Below are 22403 nucleotides of genomic sequence, written 5' to 3'. Positions count from 1 at the left end.
TTGGTGTTTGAAATACTAGTGGCATAGCTTTCAGCATCACAGCAACACGCAGCTGCCACATTATTCCCAGACCAGGAAACAAACTTGGGTCGTGGTGGTGACAGTGCCAAATCTTAGCTACCAGACCACCAGAGCTGGCTATATTAGACTAGAGACATCATAAAATCTAAATCCTCAGAAATCAAGGAACTTCAAAAGGTATCACAAATAACTTCACTAGATTGTTGACTACTTGATGACTCTTTCAGTTTCGCAAGCATTTACTGCTGATTATTAAAAGAACAGTCATAATTCTACCAGGAATTGCCTAACCTGGATTTAGTGACTGTATTCTCTAGTGTGTCAACATGAATATAAAAAAAAAGATGGCTTTATTCTCTATACTGAAAAGATAGGGTTTACTGTTATTGAAGTTTATATCTAGCATCTTAAAGGAAAAATATTATTAGTAATTTTTAAATTCAGAATTCTACATTAAAATGACATATTCTCATAAATATAAAGGAGAGGAGAGGGGAAGTCATGTTTTAGAGGTTTTTTCACCTAAACTTTCTGTCGCTTAAATTTCTTGAGGATTCTGTCACGGATCTGCTTGGTCTTGACGCTATAGACAATAGGGTTCATGAGGGGTGGAACCAGCAAGTAGACATTGGCCATGAGCACATGGACAATTGGAGAAGCATTCTGCCCATAGCGACGGATCATAGATAGCCCAATCATCGGTGTATAGAAGGTGAGTACAGCACAGATGTGGGAGATACAGGTATTAAGGGCTTTCACCCTCTCTGTCTTGGAGGCTATTCTCAACACTGTCCCAAGGATGAGGATATAGGAGAGAAGGAGGAGCACTGAATCAAGTCCCATGGAGCAGATGACCACCATGAGGCCATAGATGCTGCTAACCCAACGACTGGATACAGTTGTCTTTATGAGATCCTGGTGCAGGCAGAAGGGGTAGGAGAGAATATTGACAGGATGATATTGAAGCCTCTTTAGGAGGAAGGAAGCTGGAAAGACCAGAGTCAAGGCCCTTCCAGCAATTGCCAACCCAATCCCAATGATTACACCATTCGTTAGAATGGCTGCATAGCTCAGGGGCTCTCGGATTGCTACAAAACGGTCAAAGGCCATGGCCAACAGCACAGCTGACTCAATAATTGAGAAAACATGAATGAAGTACATCTGGACCAGACAAGCATTGAAGGAGATCTCCCGGGCATGGAACCAGAAGACGCTGAACATGGTAGGCAAGGTTGTCATGGATAGGCCAAGATCAGTAAGTGCCAGCATTGACAGAAAGTAGTACATTGGTTGGTGGAGGGAAGGCTCAGTTCTGATAATAAATAGGATGGTAATGTTTCCTGCAACTGAGGTGCCATAAATCAAGAAGATCGGGAGGGAAATCAAGCCATATCTGCTTTCAAGGCCTGAGAGGCCTGTCAGGAGGAAGCGAGGGTATAGAGCAGAACTATTGAAGACAGACATTGTGCGCCTGGAGGTACTCTCAGTCTAGGTGGGGAGACAAGAAAGTGCAACAATTAGGCTAAAGTCAATACTGCAAGAAGAAGCAACGCTCTGATGCATGCTGCTCTGTGTTTACTGTTTTCAATCACTCTTCTACTAATTATATATAATTGCCACCTGTAGTTATGATTTTACCGATTTGTTTTCTCTATTCACATTTATTGAGAACATATTTTATAAAAGGAAATCTAGCAGTGCTAAAATGTAGAGAAATATTTGAGAAATCCCTTTAGATACTTACAGCCCAGTTGATAAAGAGAGCTAAAATTAAAATAAAGTGTTAGTTTAATACAATGTCCTATAAAATGAAGAAAAAGAAACTAACCTGACCCAGGTAATCAGGGAAGACTTATTAAAGGTGATTAGTGAATTAAGTCTCAAATTACAAATATGAGTTAGATGAGAACAAAGGGCTGTGCTGGATAGTCTGGGCTGGTTGACACCTATGTGAATGTAGAAAGGTATTAGTATTATAAGTGAAAATGAACATAATCGAGCAAAGCTACAGGGTAGGGTGGCTCTTCAGATGGTTATTCAAGCTAAGACTGTATAGAAACGGAGCAGCATTTCTGAGGGAACTTGTGCATATATATAAAGAGCTTGGACTTAATCTTAGAAGACACAAGATAGTCATTTTAATAAAAAGTAAACAATTTGACCAGTTTTATATTATATCACGGTCAAACTAGGGTCAATTCTAAGAATGATGAAAAGAATGACAAAAGAGAAGGCAGGGAAATTCTTTAGGAGGCTGTTGTAGTAATTTAAAAAATTGGATGAAAGTGAAGTGTAACAGTGGGGATGATAAAGGATAAATAGATATAAAAGTTATATGTGGAGGAAAAACTAATAAAATACTGGTCAATGATCATAAGCTAAGAATGAGAAAAAAAAACCATGACAAGTTCAGTTATTTAGTAGATTTTGTTGTCATTTATTGAAACAAATAAACAAAAATTCAGGAAGACCTGCAAGAAAAGTTGGCGAAACTAGGGGGTAGGATTAATTCAGTTTGCTTAGGATAAATTTGAGGCATGTGTGTTGAGGAGATAGTAGTGTATTGGGTCCCACAGAGGGTTGTCAAAAGGGAAATTACCCCAACTCAGAGAATTTGGAAGGATTCCTAATAGAGCAAGGAGAGAGAGAGAAAATTTTCTTAGGAAAATCAAAACAACCACATAACACATGGCATGTTATAAGAAAAGTGTAAGAGCTTTAGTTCTCAGGGCTCAGGCACCCAATGGATGCAATATGCTGCAGGAAACGTAAGAGACAGAGTTTGCCAGGGACTGGAGAGGATGAGGCATCATTCTAAGAACTCTAGAGACTTAGATTACTTAGCAACATGATGGCCACCCAATTTCAATTTCTCTGGGCATCAAACACCAATAAAAATTTTTCATTGATCATATTCAATGTCAAAGTTTTTCTAAACTTCATATGGCCCCCAACTTACCCTGCTCCAATACAATTACACTTTATACTTTCCTCTGACAGACTTAATAAAATAACTAATTCCCTATAGAGACCACAGAAACTTTTCCACTCTGATACCATTTGCTTTCCTTTTTAGGAGCACATAAAATAAAGGGAACAATTACTTTACATATTGTCATCCTGTGATTTATTACTATACTAATCATAGCATATTAGGCAATACTGGTCTTTATACACCTTCCTCACTTTCCTACCTTTTTATGTCACAAAACTTCTGGTTTCCTTTAACGTCACTGAACAACTGTCATCACTTGGGCACTTGCATGCAATTATTTTCTTCTTCCTTGATATCTTCTTGAAATCTTTCTATTTCTTAAGAGACTCCATCCTGCCCAGGTATGCTGGATCTTTCCTCTTAGATCACTTCCTCCTACTTCTTAACAGAAAGGTCTCTGACTTAGGATATTCATAAATCGTCTTCTATAAATGGGTCTATCAGATAAGGACACAAGCACACTGCTCTCATTGGTTATTCCTCTAGAATCAGAGAAAGTGATGACAACTGTCATTCATTACCTCTATCACATTGGACAGATTACTAAACTTCTTTGACCATAAAAAATGGGAATTGTATTACCTTATGTAATATTTAAGAAATTCAAGAAAGTGTATCAAAAATACTTGGCACAGAGTCTAAGACCTAGGAGATACTTTGGGCTTACATGAAGCAAAATGTTAATGGAGATGCTGAAATAGCCACAATCTTTAAGCATATCAGCCATATACCACAGTAATCCAAAGGCAGGTGTGACTTGGAATGCCCAAGTGTTACCACTGGTAAAGATGTTACCCCTTGGGGTTACTCCTGAGAATTATTTTGTCTAATTCCTTTTTTGGCTGATAATAATCCTAAGTGTGTATGATATACATGAAAGTGAGATAGAGGAGGTACTCAAATCATCATCGACATTATCATCCTCATCATCATCACTGTTTTTAACAATATAATCTTTAGTTAATGTCAGATAGCAGTGTTTTCAGAGATGGAACATTTCAGCACATGGATTCCCATCGTAGGTTCTGTCTATATCTGGAGGTGAGTTTACAATGGCATTCCATCCGAGAGCTCTTCTGTGCAGCCTTTGAGGATGATAGTCTGGCTCCTGTGAGGGAATGACAATCTGTACCTCTGACCTATCCCAAAACAATAATTTCACATGAGCAACAGTCAGTCCTACATCTTGACTTTGTCTTCTACTTCCTGGATTCTTCAAATATTTTGGGTATTAATCTCTTACCTATTGTCCTCACCTCAGGAGCTTTCCATCATGTATACCTGAGCCCTGAGGTGTAGACAGCCATTCACACTGCTACAGGTTGGCTGGGTCTCCAGTTGGCCAGGCCTAGCTACTTCTTATAGGTAGAGAGAGCCATTGAAGACGGACAGAAGAGAAGAGGATCCTAAGGCAGATGGTTCTTCAAGGAGGGAAGCATTCCTGAGGGAAGCATTCATTTCTTTTTCAGCAACTCCAGAGCCAAGATAGGATATTTTTTCATTCAGCATCCTTGACTCTATCCAGCCAGGTGCCTTATCAGCACTACACTTCTACCTTTAACTACTTTAAATGCTGTGCCTCCTCTTGAATTTTCCATTCCCTCAGGACTAATTATTTTTTTCTCAATGCAACCTGCAGGGAGGATGAATGATGCCACTGCCACTGGAGATTTTTCTCTTGCTCAGGAAAAGGAAGTGGTCATATCAAATTCTGAATCTGGGAGTTCACATTTGACAGCAACTGGGAAGTGTCCCTAGGATCATCTGATGGAGAAAAATAATGGTCTTAGAATAATGTACAAGAAAAAGTCTGTACTCTGAATAAGCAGAGACAGCAGTTACTAGCTGCTCAAAAGTGCTAATTCTTTACACTGCCTATATCCGATTTTCTAAACATGTAAAATAGACCGTATTTAAATAGAATTAATGACCAAAACAAACAAACAAATAAAGTGAGCCTTGGTCAACCAGGTTTTGGACAAACTGCATGTTGTAATAACCTTGCATGTGAATATTTATATTGTGTGCTAATGTTTCAGGGAACTCCAGCATTGAGGAAACCTACTAATATAATATAAGCCAGCCTTTTCCAGATATGTTTTATCCAGGCAGTATTTATTTATTTATTTATTTATTTTTTAGAGATTGGCACCTGAGCTAACATCTGTCGCCAATCTTCTTTTTTTTCTTCTTCTTCTTCTCCCGAAAACCCCCCACTACATAGTTGGATGTTCTAGTTGTGGGTCCCTATGGTTGTGCTATGTGGGATACCACTTCAGTATGACTTGATGAGGGACGCCATGTCCACGCCAAGGATCTGAACTGGCAAAACCCTGGGCCATCAAAGCGGAGCACGTGAACTGAAACACTTGGCCACGGGGCCGACCCAGACAGCATTTATTAGCATCTAAAATTTATGTTCTGCCGAACTCCATTTAGGAATGGAGTTGAGAGAATCCTTGATTTAAGGCAGTAATTCTCAACAATAATCAATTTTTCCTACCAGGGGATATTTGACAAGGTCTGGAAGCATTTTCAGTTGTCATAACTTAGGATAATTTAGGAAAAGTTAATGGCATCTAGTTTGTAGATGCTAGGGATGCTTTTAAATATCTTACAACGGGTGAGACAGGCCCCACAACAAAGAATGTACACATCCAAATGTCAATAGAGCCAAGGTAGAGAAACCCTGATTTAAGCTGGAGGAGAGAGGAGGGAACAAAACTGAACTAAAACCCAATGTTCTGTGTTTAAGTCTCAGGGTAATACGAAGGCAAAGAGCATGGACTCTAGGACCATGAAAGTAAAGAACATGGACTGTAGATCCTGAGCTTCTTACCTTAGAATCCCAATCCTGGCACTTATTGACTATGTAACCTAGGGAACATTACTTAGCCATTTTTGCCTCTCTTTCCTTATGTATGTAATGAATTCATAATAATTTTATCTGTCTCCTATATATGTTTAAAATATTCAATGAGTTAATGTATGCATAGCATGTAGAATGCATAAAGTGCTCAATAACAGATATTCAAAAATTGATTCCCTGTTCCTTTGCTACAGATTTATTATTTAGTTATTCTTAGTATTCTGTCAGTCTACCAAATTTGTGACCCTGTATTTTGTACCCTGAGCTAAAACTGCTTTCAAAGCCCTTGGCAAGTATTTTCAAAGGGTACATCAAATTTCATAGCCACTAAATAATTAAATCATATGGCTAATTTCTCTGTATCTAATCTCATGAATATCAGACAGTCTTTTAACCATGATTTGGATTTTCATGTATAATTGTTTTCAGAAAGCAAACTTTCTTCCTTTGAGTAGTATTTATCTAGTCTAGAAAAGTTGCATTTCACGCGTTAAGTTAAATTTTCGCATTCTAAAATATACATCGTATCAAATGAGTTTGGTGTTCAGGATTCAGCACTCTTGGTATCTTATTAGTCATGAGATATTAAGAAGACTGATTTTTTTCTGAAAAGGTGAAATAATCCCGGGAAAATATGAACAAGAAAACCAATCGATCTGTCTAATGATATTTTTAAACTTCTTTTCACCTCCATCTAATTCAATCAGACTTATTTTAAATGATTAGTTGCTATATTCATTCTATGCTCTTGAAGATTAATCATTAATTCCATATTTCCAGTTTTCCAGGATAACATCATTCTCCCAAATCTCAGCCAATCTCATTTTTCACAAATCTTTATCATATAATCCCATAGTCACATCCATCTTTCTCTTAAATAAATGGAGTTTATTGACTGAGCTAATGGGGGAGTGAGTAGGACAATTTCCAAATGAGATTTCTTTACCAAAGAAAAGTGTATAAATGTATTTAAGTGGAAGGGCTGATATACTTATTTTATGTTTTAATACCATCCAGACTTAAAATTATCCTGTTATTAATTCATATTATAAGAGAAATTAGGATAATGACAATATGTGTGTCGTGGGAAATCTGGGAAGCTCTCATTTTCTTAACATGGTATGTTCAGAGACACAAGTTCATCACTGAGCCTAATTCAAAGAGTTCATGTGGGGGACGTGTGAAAGTTGACAAAGGAGATTGGTATGGCTCAAGATACGCAAACTCCATGCTCAAGGTGTTTGCAACACAACTGAGAAGAAAATGAATATATATGAAACAATAAAATATCATCAACGAAAACATATATGAAAGTCATCTTAATAAAGAAGAAAAATGAGTTATTGACAAGAAACTGAGAAAGACAATGATATTAAAGATTCACACAGACATATAGTATGAGAGTAGAAAATATTAAAAGATGAAGGTGTTATTTTCACAACTCCCCACCCACTCACAGAGTAAGACCTAAAATCCTGTGCTATAGTGCTGAACTATACACATTTACCCAGATGTTTAGACACGCATTGTCAGGCTCTCTTGAGTAACTCCTCGGTGTCTGCCTCAGTATTTGCTGGTAAATTGAAAGAGCAGATAGATCTACAGTGGCAATGGAAGAAAAGACACATCACTGCTCAAGTGATGAGGTGAGGACTTGGTCCGTAAACAATAGTGACAGTATCAAGTTCGAAACTTGCCCCAAGAAGTCAGGAATATTTTCACAAAAAGTTATAACATTTCGGCATGAGAGCCAAAATATGGGCAAATGTATTAGAAAAAGAGAGAGAGCGATTTCTGGGTTTTAGAACATAAACATGAGAAACTACATAAACATAGTTACATTTAATAAGGAAAATTATTATTATTATCATTAAGAATAATTAATAATATTGACAAATTGTAGTTTTCAAAAAATTTAGTTTGCATGCATTGTCTATTATAAATCTCATAATTATCTTGGAGATAGAAAAGACCATACTTATGATTTGGCTATGGAAACATGAATCTCATAAGTGTTAGTGATTAACTGAGATCACATATAGAGGAAGTGAAAAACTTAGGAATTTAACCAAATGATCAAGCCCCCAATATTTTACTTCTCATCTACTCAAACAGCTGTTGCCACATTTTTCAGTGAGAAAGCTGGAGGATAGAGTTTGAAGTCTCCCTAGTCCAAACGTGCGAAGAATTCCGAGACGAATCTGCTCTGTCTTGACACTGTAGACAATAGGATTAAGCACTGGGGGAAGGAGCAGGTAGATGTCAGCCATAAGGATGTGGACTACTGGAGACAGATGCTTCCCAAAGCGATGGACCATTGACACCCCAATAACTGGCACAAAGAAGATGAGTACCACGCAGATATGGGATACGCACGTGTTGAGTGCCTTTAGCCGCTCTTCACGAGATGCAATGCCCAACACAGCATTCAGAATCAGGACATAAGAAAGAAGTATGAAGATGGAATCCATGCCAAGTGTGGTGATAACTACACACAGTCCATAAACACTGTTGATCCTGGCATCTGAACAGGATAATCTCAGAACATCCTGGTGTAAACAGAAGGTGTGGGAGAGGGCATTGACATGGCTGTAGTGATACTGTCTCAGTAGCAAAGGTGTGGGCAGTACAACTCCCATGCTTCTTAGCAAGCAGGCCAAACCAATCTTGCCAATTACACTGTTGGTGAGAATGGTAGTGTAGTGCAGTGGCCGGCAGATAGCAACAAAACGGTCAAAGGCCATAGCCAGCAACACTGAGGACTCCAGGAATGTGAATGTATGGATGAAGAAGAGCTGAGCATAGCAAGCACTTGCCTGAATCTCCGGAGCATCCAACCACAACACAGCAAGCACAGTGGGGAGTGTGGACAGAGACATACCTAGGTCAGTTAGTGCCAAGATGGAAAGGAAGTAATACATGGGCTGGTGGAGTGAGGACTCTATGCGAACGACAGAAAGGACAGTAATGTTACCAATAAATGCTACCAAATATGCAAGACAGAATGGGATTGACAGCCAAAAATGAACATACTCCAGTCCAGGAAAACCCTTCAGAATAAATATGGGCTCCACAGTATCATTGTTATTCCAGACCACCATAGTCATCCTTGGCAAACAGTGAGGAATGTTTTCTGTTATTTTTTTTAATCATTCAAAATTATCCATGTGAGCATAAGCAGTGTAATCAGGATACAATATATCTTTCCTCTAACCTCACAGAGGAAGGAAGGAGGTACTTCTTAAGGTTCTCATGCAAGAAACATTTCCTAGTAGTAAAAAGCACCAAATTCTGGAACAAAGCTGTGTACTACATGAGTCTGGTCATCTCTGACAAGAACTTTGATGGATTTGCACTGAAGACACTAAAACCTTTAAGCAGCAAAACAGCAGAGAAATAAATCTTTACCATACATTATAGAAAGGAAAAGGGAGAAAAGTCAGAGTAAATGTCTGGATTTGCATAAGCTTCCTGCCAGTAACGTTCTTGAGTTAATCATTTATTGCTTCTAGGCTATCCTGAAAACTGAATTGGTCCCAAGAACTCAACATAGGATCCCTTCATATTTATTTTTATCTAACAATTTATAATATTTAAAACTTAAAAATATTCAATGCTTTAATAATAAAAAATAAACACCCCATTATATGAAAAGAAGGCATAGGAGTCATCCCCATGGGGTAGTGGTTAAGTTTGCATGCTCCACTTCAGCAGCCCAGGGTTCAAGGTTTGTGTTTTGGATCCCAGGCATGGACCTACACACCACTCATCAAGCCATGCTGTGGTGGCATCCCACACACAAAATAGAGGAAGATTGGCACAGATGTTAGCTCAGGGCCAACACCCTCACCAAAAAAAAAAAAAAAAAAAGCAGCATGAAAAAGGGTAAAAAACTCCATAATTCTGATACACTTGCCTATTTTTGACTGTTTAATATGATAACTCTTCTGCAACCTAAACTCCTCATAGCAAGAAAAATATATACATATATTATATATATATCATAAGGTCATAACATAACTATTAAAGCTCTTCCTGTATGCCTACTCACAAAATAAAATTAAAACAATATATTTAGCTCAATCTGTCATATACTGTATATCTTACATTAGTAACAATGGGGAATATCCACATCATTTCTATTCATCATTTCTTGCTTGTTTTTTCCTCTCAAAATGATGCTTATAATCACATTTTTTAAAATATTAAACCTAAACGTTAAATGTTTTTCCAATTTTATGACCCATTTGCACCTACCTCTATGAACCCATAGCAATCTCAGAAATGCAGTTCTGAGTACTCACCATTAGTGCCTCTTAAGAACAACCAAGTTAATTTTCCCTTTTCAAAATGTAATTCTAATGTCTGGCTTTACTTTCTCTGAGCAATCTTCATGGTGATTGCCTCTGTTAATGCTGCCCTTGCTATAGCCTGGGTTGATGGCATTGGGCGTAGCAGCTAACTCTGCAGGACTCTCTTGTCCCTTCAGTCCTCTGGTTCCTTATGTTAGCACTGTCTAACTGCCCTTGAGAAAATTCTTCACTTAGTCATTAAGAGTCTAGGGTTCCTCGATTTCAGACATCTCCGCTGCAACATCTCAGCATCTCTTTCATCCTTCCTTACAGACCCTTGGTCTCTGGCCTCTTAAAAGTCTATCACAGATTTCAACCCTGGCTTGAAGTGAAGATCTTTCCAAATGTAGCCTCTTATTTAGCATAGGTTCTGACTAGCACTGACCTTTTATTGCCGCTATTTTATTTTATAAAAGCTTCATTTTTTTTTCAAATTTTCCCTTCTTGGCTGATTCTTATATCAATTTTATAGTGTGAATACTAAGAGTTGTCAGGCTGAATAATCTCTAATTCCAAAGAGGATTTTGGATTAAAATCTATATGTTAGGTACAGAAATAAATACCAAGCTATCTTCTCCACATAATAAGAAATGTCCTTCTCTTTCTCCCTTTATCCTCAAGTCCAGGCATCCCCCCATTCCCTATGAGTCAGACACCTCCCTGGTCTTCTTCTCCAGTACCAAGTGAGACCTCTAAGTGGAGCTTTCATCAGGTCCCTTGTCTTGGATAAAGCAGTCAGCTACTCATCATGTTCTACATCTAGTGGGCAGAATACTTACACATTTATTTTCTTTACCTCCAAGCAGCATTTTTCTCTCTAGTCTCCACAATCTGCTGAAGTCCCTCCTGACTTTCTTTTTTTTCTCTTCCTCTGGCAAAAACTTTTGTTTTAAATCTTGTTCTAAAGTTCAGCTCATCAAAACATTCTAGACATTAACACTGAAATATATAGAGCACACACACACGCGTGTGCACACACACACACACACACACACAAAGATTATATTGTGACCACAAGAGAGGGAGAGTTTCTTGTACCCCATGTAAGGAAATTATTCTGTGCTATCTCCTTTAATTCCTTCAATCTTGATATAAATCACACTTTCTTCAATTCTCAGAGAAGTTGTAGGAAATAAAATGGATCACTGTTCCTTAGGAATGTCTTTCTCTCTGCTCTGAGTTCTCTGAGTGCAGATTGAAGTGTTTAGAAAACTTCATTGTGGGACTGCCCATAGATTTAAAGGTAGGACAGGCAAGAATATCCCTACTTAGGCTCTTTCTGTCTTGTCTTTCTTTCTCACTGACTCATCTGTCACATCTTTCGCTTTTTCTCAGTCCCTCTATTGTCCCTTCTCTGTTCATTTTCTTCTGACTCTACTTTTAAGTCATTAACAATGATTCTTTCAGTTCTTTGTTTATTTTAACACAATTTATTCATAGTGAGGAGAGAAGAAGTAGTGAGAAGAAACTGGGACTAAGGACAAACTGTTTCAATGGGCATAGGCATGAAAAGACTGCTGTCACGCACTAACCTATTCCGAGTAATTCAGGGAGAACCACTGAGGATAACACCATTTTATCACAGCCTCTCCGGCATCTTACCTGCAGTCCTCAAAAACTATCTTCTACTGACCAGCCTATAGCAGGACATTACGATATGCCATAAATTTCAAAATTGTTCACAAAGAGAATGACACCCATTTTCCCCTCCTGTGTAAATTGTATACTGTCTTTCTAATGATTTTACTATCTTTAGCCCTCGTATCTTAACACAAGCTGTGCCAAAATCTTCCCACTATTTGTTTGTAATTAAAAATTAACACCCTTGAAATTCACATATAAGCCAGTTACATCAGTATGAATGCTTAATCACACAGCCAGTAGTCTATTTCCCAAATCATTCAGTTTCATTTTGTCTTTCTCTGCCTAAACTTTCCTCTGTTGTAGGTAAAATCATATTTTCTTTCTATTTCTGTGGCTTTCTCTCTCTCTGTCACTTAATTTACTCTGAACATCTTTATCCTCCCTATTCTGCTTCCTGCTGCCATTTCCTTCTATTTTGCTTTGCTTAAATGTGTGTCTTTTCTGCATGTAATTCTCTTTTTTTCCCAGTCCTTTTACTGCCTCTATCTTTCTTCTCAGTTCTCTCTGTATTTCTGTGCTTTTAGTTCTTGCTCTCTTTAGTTTATCCCTCACCTGTGAAGAGTTCTCATCTTTATCTGAAGGTCAAACTTTTTCTGATTATAGATGCTACAATTTTGATTCTCCATGGACCTCAGGTCTTGAAAACCTCTGATTCCGTGAATAGTGAGGCTGGAATGCTTCCACCATCTTTATAAATACTCCTGATTTCTACTGGGGTAGACAATTAGGGATTGGTGTCAGAGTGTGCTGGATCCCCAGAGAAGAAAGTAATATAAACAGCCCTTAATCCCAATGTGCAAAGAGCATATGACTATGATCTTGGAAATTGTAGAAATATGTCTCTATTTCTATCTACTACTCCCAGTCCTTTCTTTCAAATGTGGTAGTTTTCTCTTCTCTAATGAGCGTATGAGAGTGAAGGCATAATAACTGAATATTGAAATTTCAGCTTTGTTAGGGGCATCCATATAGAGCCACGGTAATTAAGTACAGTGATAGGTTCTTCTGCTCTAAAACGCTTCTCACTGAACAGGGTTGTTCATTAGTTATGTATTTAATAATCATTTGTTAAGCAACAGCAGGATTCAAGCTTCTATGTTAAGCTCTGTAAAGGCAAAAATCATTCATTATCTGGTTCATCACTGTTTCCACAGTATGGAGTGTGGCTTCTCAAGGCATTATTTTATTCTTTTTCTCAGCTTATATCTTGATTATCTACCTCTTTGCATTTATTTATAAATTTTAGAAATGGCTTATCAATTTTCAGCAAGATATATATTAGAACTTTTATTTTATTGAATCTATAGATGAATTTTGGGAGAATTGAAATATTTAGATTACAAGATCTTCCAATTCAAGAACAAGGACTTCAATTAATTAAGGTCTTTATTTTTTCTCAATATTATCTTATGCTTTTCTGTTGAGAGATATTATATATCTTTTATATATCTATTATATATTAGATTTATTCTAAAGTATTTGACATTAATTTACTCTAAATGTGAATAGTACTTATAAACTCTCTTCAACTAAATATTTGGTACTGATATAGAAAAATAAAATCAATTTATATTTGTTCTTTTTCCTGAAAAACTGCTAAGCTTACTTCTATTTCTAATAACTAATCTGTATAGTCTTTAGGCCTTATTTTGTACCAATCTTACCTCCGTGAGTAATGCCAGCTTCTTTATCCTTTATTTTTAATCCTTATATCTTGTATTTATCGATGTTTTGTGCCAACCTCAGCCTATCCATAAGGAGTCTTGTGGCCCTTGCAATTCTTGTTATGACTGCAAGAGACCCTCAGCAATAACCATCAAGAAACTTTGAAAAAAAAGTCCTTGAAATTACATGGCACACCTGGGGCCACACAGCCAGGCTGCAGGTAAAGATAGTGCAGACCTGGGTTTCTGCTTTTTCCAGGGTTGAGGGTAGAGGCCCATGGTTTTGAGGGCTTACCCTTTCTTGGTGAATTTAAAACCTAACAGTGGGAATTTAAAGCTCAGGGAGAGAAAAAACAAGTGGCTCAAATGATCAGTTATCTTAGGAGCCTGGGGGCGGCTGTGGCTGGTTCTTCAGCTGTGTGGCTGGCACTACGTTTACAGTGTACTTGAGATAGCCATCTTTGAAGTGGATGCCTCAGCAATCAAAGTTTAAGTCACTTGCATTACAAAAACGAAAGACCACCTGTCAGGGCTTACACTACAATTGACATTGCGCTGGTTAAGACCTCTGGCACGATTTTGGACAGAAGTAAGGAAACTTATGCTTTTTCTTTGTGGATCTCACAGGTAACATTCTCAACTTTTCACCACTGAAATACGTTTGCTAGGATTTTTGGCAACTACCTTTATCACAAAACGTACTTTCTGGGCCTGGCCTGGTGACACAGCAGTTAAGTTCACACATCCCTCTTTGGACAGGGTTCACGGTTTGGATCCCGGGCGTCAATCTACCGCACTGCTTAGCAAGCCATGCTGTGGCATGTGTCCCACATAAAAAGTAGAGGAAGATGGGCACGGATGTTAGCTCAAGGCCAGTCTTCCTCAGCAAAAAGAGGAGGATTGGCAGCAGATGTTAGCTCAGGGCTAATCTTCCTCAAAAAAAGCACACCTTCTATTGTTCATTTGATGAGTGTTTTATAAAGACTGGATGCTGAATTTCATAAAATTATCTTCTGTGTCCATTGAAATTTATGATTTTTATGATTTATTTGATTTTCCACAATTATCCTATTAATGTGATTAATTATATCAATTGATTTTTAAATATCAACTTTATATTTCTGGAATAAACCCAAGTTTAATGTGTCACTTTATTTTCCTTTATTTATTGCTAGATTCGATTTGTTAACATTTTGTTTAGGGGTTTTATATCTATGTTCATCACTGAGAGTGACCTGAAATTTTCCTTACTTATAATATCTGTGTCATGTTTTGCTACAGAATTATGCATAGCTCAAAAATAACTTAGGAAATAGTCCTTTCTTTTTCCCCAACTAGAAGATTTTGTGTATAATTGGTATGGTTTCTTTATTAAATAGCTATCTGGGGATAATTTTCAATTATAGTTTTGATAGATAATAGTCAAAAGACAGTTTATATTTTCTCCTTTGTCAGTTTTGAAACTGCTTGTGGAAAGATATAATTATAGATTATATTTTTAAACATTAATAGTGCTATTCGGATTTTCTGTTTCTCCTTTTGCATATTTTTGTAAGTTGTGTTTATCTAAACATGTGTATTTTGGATATATATGTCAATGAAAATAATCCATAACCATAACCAAATGAAAATTTGGAAGAGTTTATTCTGAGCTAAAATCTGAGGACCTTGGCCTGGGGCCTTTCTTCCCGAAGGAAGAAAGGGCACCAAAGAAGTGGGGTGCACAGAGTGGTTATATACCCCCAAACAGGATGTTTCACATTATGATTGAAATGTCCCTTTTACAATTGTCGTGAGACTGCTCTGTTGGCACAGCTATTGATGTACACAGCAGGTAGGTCTGCTGTCTCGGTAAACACAGCAATGCGGCAGGTCTGTTGTCTCAAGCTGGGTGGTCAAAGGTGAGCACAGCAATCAGTTCCTAGCCTAAGGAAAGATGCTTATCCTTCAGGAAATGCCAATGTAAGGGGAAGTTCCACCTTTATCTTAAGGGCATTTGTTCTTGCCATAGTAAATGTTTAAAGCAGATATACAATGCGTGCTCAATGGCCATTGTCAGTCCCTTTTGGAAAAAACAAAGTCAGGCCGAATTAGGTTTACACCAAATGTCTTCCTCATATACTCCAATATATCCTATTGCTTTCCATTTCTATTTGTCATATATTTTAATATTTATTGGGTAAAAGTTACCCATTATATATCATATGATTTTTCAGTGTCTTCAAGAGTGTCAAACACAGTTGACTATAGTGGAGCCATTTTAGAATAGAGTCAGAGCTGCCTTTCCAGACAAACTACTTTGCTCTCTTGAACTTTGGACTGAGCCAAACCTTTGGACTGGGCCAAAATGGCAATTGTTTCATAAACAATTGTTTAAGAAGTCAGCAGGAGAACTAACATCCTGATCACAAAGAATGAGGACTGTAGACTTTCTGAAGATAGAATCAACAGTCAATCAATGTTTAGACAACCCTAACTCTCTGCCTCCAACTCCAATTAAAATCTTTTGTAATACAATCTGCCTTCTTTGCCTCTAGAAACCCCTCTTTTTACTCCTTAGTAGGACACTATTTGGGTTTCTACTGAAATCTGTGCTTCTGAAATTGCGATTCTTGAGAACCCAAGTAAACTTTTTGCTACTCTTGCAGTTTATGCATCTTATTTGTTGACAGGAGTGTCAAGATACCACCTTTTTCCATTGCTGATTTTGGTTTTATATGCATTCTCTCTTTTACACTTACCAGTCATACAATAGAGAAATAATTTCATTGACTTTTAGAAAAGTCAGTTGTCAGAGGTTGGGTTCTCCAGAAATAGATACTATGGCAGAATTCAGGATGCAAAGCACTTATTAGGAATCATCACCTATGAGGGGAAGAGGGAGGAAGCAGGACTGAACAAAGAGAAAAGCTGAATTGCAACACACGCCTGACAATTTCTTGCCCAACACAGTGGGGCTCTCTAATGCATTACTCAAAAGAATTTCCCTGTGACAGATGAAAATGCCGGGGTATTTATATTCCAGCTTCACCCATTCATCTAATATGGGATGCCCTGAGAAGGGTAAGACCTCTGGGAAATGGCTTTCTGAAATTGAGCAAACCACAGAGAATCTGTACATGTCACAACCCATAACACAAAGGATTCTCATCAATTTTATTGCCTTCTTTCTCATCTACTTTCCTCCCATTGCTGTTGGGAGCTCAAAATTAGCATTTTATGCAGAGTAACTTGAGTTTTTCAGAAGTCACTCCCAAATATGCTTTATATTTTCAAAAAAATATATACATTATCCTAGTATATTAGCTATATTATTTTATAATGAAAACTCTGACATTAAAATAGTTTGTCTATGAAATCTTCCTTTCATATGACTTCCTTTTTTCTCCCATTTTTGTATCCCCTTAGTACAATCTTTCCTAATCATTTTTGAAACAATGTATATAATGCACTATCCTCTCTTCCCCCTGCAGATGTCTTTACTTCAGCTTGCTACCTAAAACTCAGTTTCCTCACTTCAGGCTTTTCATTACCAAGGGGATATTGTGTGAGGCAGAACAACCCCTTGGGGTATCAGAAGATTCCCCCAGTTGTCTTGATTCTAAAATAGGAAGATAAGGCTTATGTTGGCCAGGTGAGTGGGATAGACTTTCAGTCTAATACCTTGCATATCTCCTCATATCTTCTACTACTGATTACATGTGTCTCATTACATGCTGCTGCCCTACCTAGTCCATATTCTCCATCCAGGATTTCTTCTTCTAAATGTAGGCCTCAGGATACAGACTTAGCAGTACATATTTTTATCTAATATCTCAACAGCAATATTAATAATACCTAAAACTTGTGCTGCCAAGCACTGATGAAAGAGGTTTGCATTTATTATATCACTTAGCCCTATGACAGTAAACTGATTACAATTATTTAACAAATGTGAAACTGAACCATAAAGAGGTTAAATAACTTGCCCAAAGTCTCAGAGCTAATAAGTGGGTAAGCCACCATCTCAACAGTTGGTCTGTATAGTTGCAATCTTCAATATAGCATAAATGATATTCCTCAAACTCTACCATGTAGTAGCATCCGAAATGTTTATTTAATCTCATTTTTTCTTACCTTTCCACATAATTTGAGAGTTCGTGGCCATCTCTTCCAGAGTTCTCCACTCTACTATACTCTTCTCTCCCCCATGCCTGGATCTCAGTGATTGGACATATCAAATGCTGAGACATACCAAATTGTAAAAACAAAATTTTATTCTTAAAAACTATCGTAATTGTGACACAGAAGTGTTCTGAGTTTTGACTCAGCTGCTCTGACTAGGTTCCACTCTTTAGGGGTTAGTTCAAGCAGTCCCCAAGGCTGCTTCAGTACTTTGATCTGTTTGATTCTTCAGTGAAGCCACTGAAAAGCCATATTGAATGATTCTTCTATGCCAGCATTAGGACATTTCAGATGAACATCTTTTTCCTGGTGGAGAAAGAAGAAAACAGCAAACTTCCATTGGAATTTCCTCCCCAGATCCCTCTCCCTTCCAGCAGACACATACCATACAGTTGCTGGATTCTCTGGATGTCATCAACACCAAGGTGGAAGGTTCTAGGGTCATGATACACATAGCTAGGATACATGATAGAGTTCTGACTTCCAGAGTGCCTCAGGCCCAGAGAATGACCTAGCTCATGAATGGCAACCAGGAACAGATTAAACCCTGAAAAGGAATAGGCAAAAGGATAAAAATTAAATATTCATATGGAAGGCAGAAAGTGTGTGAAAAAGATGGGAGGAAAAAAAGGAGAGAGCAGAAAAGGAGAAAAGAACAGATATAAAAATGCAAGAAAAAGGCAGGCAGAGAAGGAAGAATTCTAGGTGGGACACAAAAGGGCAAAATATATAGACAGATAAACTGGAAGTGAAAAAGAAGCATGAGGAAAATTGAGAGACCGATAAATGGAAAGAAAGAGATAGGGAGAGAGAAAAGCACAATATGACAATGTGTTTATTATAGGAGCATCTTTATTCAGAAATTATCTCATCTCCCCCACTCAAATAGGAGACCCAATTCTTCAGCCAAATCTTCTCGCCTCATCCTGGCCACTCTGAATCCTTCCCTCTATCCTCTTTACTTTATTCCAGGCCCAAATGGAGACCATTAATACCAACCCCCAAGCTCCCAGAGAGTTCTATCACTCCCGCCAAGTAAGGTCTTTACCTTTGTATGAATTTGACCAGTGTTCTCCTTTGTCAAAGTGGATAACTCCTGGAGCATCAGAATCTGGTAAAAAGGCATGGCCTAGGATACCTCCTGGCCCATCAAAGGGCCAATCATCTCCATGGGCTGTGGATGATGATAGAAGCTATTGTCAAAACAGGGGGTCTGGGGAAAGGGCAGAAATGGTCTTAGGTAAGCCTCAGTGCCTTAGGATACCTTGCAGCTGGGTACAGCTGGAGGTATGAGAGGGCTAAGACACAATTTATGCAGAGGAATAGGGCGGGGCCAAAAATCTAGCTACTGCCTATCTCTTTTGGTAAAAGAGGAAAAGGAAAGATGGCAAACACTGAGTGAAGGTTATAAGTTAGACACAAAAGCCTCTTCCCAATATGAGGGGGAAAGGAAGGAGGAAACTTAGACTGCAGTTTTCGTAAATAGATTGGACCAACTTTGAATAGCAGTTCAACAGATTGGATGGCTACACAACTCCCTTTGACATGAAAATGTGCAACCCCTCCTTACCCTGTTCACAGTGCCTCTGCTCCCCTACCTGCTGTTTCATTGCACCAAAAATGTCTTACCTGTATTATAGCTTTTTGATTTCCATTAGGATTTTGCCGGATTTTTTTTCTCAGAAGTTGGATTAGCTGGACTGGGTTTTTGTCTACAGACTGAGACCATTAGCCTTTTACCTGGGACCCCATACCCTTCCTCCCATGTCAGTTTCTTACCCAAGTCCCAGAAAGAAAGCGTGATGTCTGCATCTTGGCTTTTTGCCTCCTGGAAGATCAAGGAGGTCACGTTACTCCAGATGGAAACCGCATCAAGTATGATGTCTTTCACTGTGTCTCGCTTCATGTCTCTTGGGTAATTGATAATCCTGAAACAAGAAATCTTTAAGTGGAATAGCTCAGAGGTATGAGAATTATCCTAGCTCTAAAAAAGAATGACTCTGCTGTGGGGCAAATTATTTAATATTCTGGGACTCATTTTGCTCATCTGTAAAATAGAGTAAATCCCAGACTAACTGAATCAGAAAATTGAAAAGAAAATAAGAAATTAAACCTGCAAAATATAGATTTCTAAGAATTTAGCAAATTCTCCACATTATTCTTATGTAAACTAAAGTCTGAGAACCACAGCCCTACAGGGTAATTGGGGGAAAGAAAAAAATCAGTGTCAATTCAACTGAAATGTACAGTGTTCTATATAGTTAGGTACTGCTTTGCTTTGGATCTATTCTGTATGTTTAGGATCCCTAAGGGAAAAAGTAGCCTAGACAAGGAGCAAAAATATATCAAAATTATATCCTATATACACCCCCCAACACCACACACAGATGCACATAGAAAAAAAAAATAGATTTAACTAAGGAAAGAATAGTAGGTTCACGGTCAAAGGATAGAGGTTAGGCTCCAGTTCCTAAAGAGATGATCTGAGGAAGCTAGAATGAGAGCAAGTAGAATTGCGTTCTCTGAGGGAGATTTGGGGCTTTGGAGAGAATAGGGAATGCAGGAGACAGTAGAGGTGCCGGCAGGAGAGATATTGTAGGAAATCCTTTGAGGTAATCACCCCACTCATTCCTCCAGGCCTTAACAGCAAGTACCTATAGGTCAGAGTGTGCTTATTCCATTTGGAACTTCCTGGGAAGACGGAGCTGTTGGCCACCTCAGTTACTCCACAGCGAGGCCGATGCTGCGTAGCCAGCATCTGCTCGTTTTGTATGTCTGTCTCATTCAGAGGGAACTGCTGCAGGAGCTGTATCTCTCTCCTCTGGGTGAGGATTGGTGACTCTTTCGTGGGCAGGAAAAACTGGTGGAAATAGTCCTGGGTGAGAGACCCGGAAGGGATGAATACTTAGAGACAGTGAGGACAGGCTCACAGGATCAGTTACCCAGAGCATAGCCTCATTTGAGGGCCTGGGAAGCATGGTGCATTGCCTATCTGGTCCTCTTCAACCTCCTGTTCTCAGTCAAATGATGCCAACTCTCCCTGATTCTCCTGTCACTGGGTAGATAATATTAAACACAGGTGAGAAAATAAAAAGTAATTTAGATAACCTGTTAAAAATTCTCCAAAAATAAAGCATCCAAGTTTCAGGTTAGAGAGGCCCAGGAATAAAGGTCACGCAGGTATTAGATGGGAATTGCCCGGCAAGATGGTCTCTGGTCTTTCTGACAATTGAGGTTTTCTCAGTGAGGACAGAATCTATGACTCTTAGGACATAGAATTTGGTTGGTTTTGCACATCCCGTCCATGTGCTTTTACATATTCCATTCCATTAAAGTACTTTTAGAAAACTCATTCTGTACATACTGCCTACTTCGGGAGACTCTCCAAAGGCTCCATTGACTTTCATAGCAGTCCAGTGTAAAGAATCTCAACTTCTGGAGGAAAAAAAAATAGCACCTTGTATTATAGTCAGGCTTTCTATATCTATATTTGAACCCTAGCTGGACTGAAAGTACTTTAAGGGCAATGCTCATGTATAATACAACTTGGTCTACACTGCAGTTCTTATGATAGTACTTGATATAAACCCATGATTGATTTATGTATTCTATATAAAATTGCATTTTTATGGCTTTATTTTATTGTGAACTTGACTGGGCACTCAGAGGCACATGATTTACCATATTTTTCTGGGCTAAGTATTAGCAGGAAATTTTACCAGGTCCCTGAACAATTATAAAGTACATGACTAAAATCAGTTATAAGGTGTTTTAGGCATTTTGGATGCTTAAAACATTGGAGGAACAAATTTGCATTTTCTTGAAAAATTTGAAAGTGTGTGGTAGATAGTTTGAGAGATTTTTCAGTCAATAGAAAGGACATATCAGGCCCTTTGAATTACCTCCCCTGACCCTTCGCCACCTCACTGGCTCAGAGATCCTGATACCCGAGTGTTCACTCTATGACCTACAGAAGGCTAGAGTGTGAGAGAAAAACACTGGCACTGATTTATTCCTTAGCTACAATAAGCACAATGATTTTAGGGGCCCAAAGATAATTTCATTTCTTTTAAAATCAGAAGAAAAAAAAATGAGCTTAGAGTTGAAAAAAACAATTTAATATGTAATATGAATGTATTTATCTTTATACTATGCAGTAACGTGTATGCATATAACACATATATGGAAGCAGAGCCCACCATAGTCATAATGTGACAATGTGGTCCTGATAGCTCACTTACCGTAACAAAGTCCAATCCTCTACGGTCTGTAGCAGGGGGTACAGGGAAAGGCAGGCACCAAGGCAGGAAAATAGTAGCTATTAAGGTGGCAGGCCGCATGGCAAATGCTCATTTCTCCCTCTGCCTGAATTCACCTAACACAGATCACGAGGCCTTTATAACCGTGCCAGCAATGTCTAGTGACTCATGCCTTTTCTTTGCATTGGTTAGTGTCGTCATTGCCCATTCTGGGTTGAAAGTAGAGTGGTCAGCCTGCCAGGGTGATGACAGCAGCCATGGGATTTATTTGCATGTTTGTTTCACGCCTGATATCCCTCAGGATACCTGGCCATAGCGTTGGCTAAGGAAATACTGGTATAGCTCAGGATATAGGGGATGTTATTATTAAAAATGGAAGAAAAGAAACAGACACAGGAGACACAAGAACAATTTATTACAGCTTTATGGAACAAT

The 22403-nt window shown here is 38.3% G+C and overlaps 3 protein-coding genes across 3 annotated transcripts; all 3 read right to left on the bottom strand.

Moving 5' to 3' along the window:
- Positions 1–543: 543 nt before the first annotated feature.
- Positions 544–1485, bottom strand: LOC106831631 (olfactory receptor 51G2-like). The gene has a single exon (XM_070491543.1). The coding sequence runs from the start codon at positions 1483–1485 to the stop codon at positions 544–546; it is 942 nt and encodes a 313-aa protein (XP_070347644.1).
- A 6392-nt stretch (positions 1486–7877) lies between these two features.
- LOC106831630 (olfactory receptor 51L1) lies at positions 7878–8992 on the bottom strand. Its single transcript, XM_044753325.2, has one exon. The coding sequence runs from the start codon at positions 8990–8992 to the stop codon at positions 7985–7987; it is 1008 nt and encodes a 335-aa protein (XP_044609260.2). The 3' UTR covers positions 7878–7984.
- An 8791-nt stretch (positions 8993–17783) lies between these two features.
- On the bottom strand, positions 17784–22112 carry MMP26 (matrix metallopeptidase 26). The gene is made up of 6 exons (XM_070491542.1): positions 21951–22112; positions 20364–20584; positions 19489–19637; positions 18758–18883; positions 18095–18256; positions 17784–18015 (listed from the first exon to the last, which is right to left on the bottom strand). The coding sequence occupies exons 1-6, from the start codon at positions 22047–22049 to the stop codon at positions 17987–17989; spliced, it is 786 nt and encodes a 261-aa protein (XP_070347643.1). The 5' UTR covers positions 22050–22112; the 3' UTR covers positions 17784–17986.
- Between the last annotated feature and the right edge of the window lie 291 nt (positions 22113–22403).

Source organism: Equus asinus, chromosome 20 (genome assembly GCF_041296235.1).
Source record: "Equus asinus isolate D_3611 breed Donkey chromosome 20, EquAss-T2T_v2, whole genome shotgun sequence".
Lineage (NCBI taxonomy): Eukaryota > Metazoa > Chordata > Mammalia > Perissodactyla > Equidae > Equus > Equus asinus.
The sequence above is the reverse complement of the archived record's forward strand: the minus strand, read 5'-3'. Positions and strand labels throughout refer to the sequence as shown.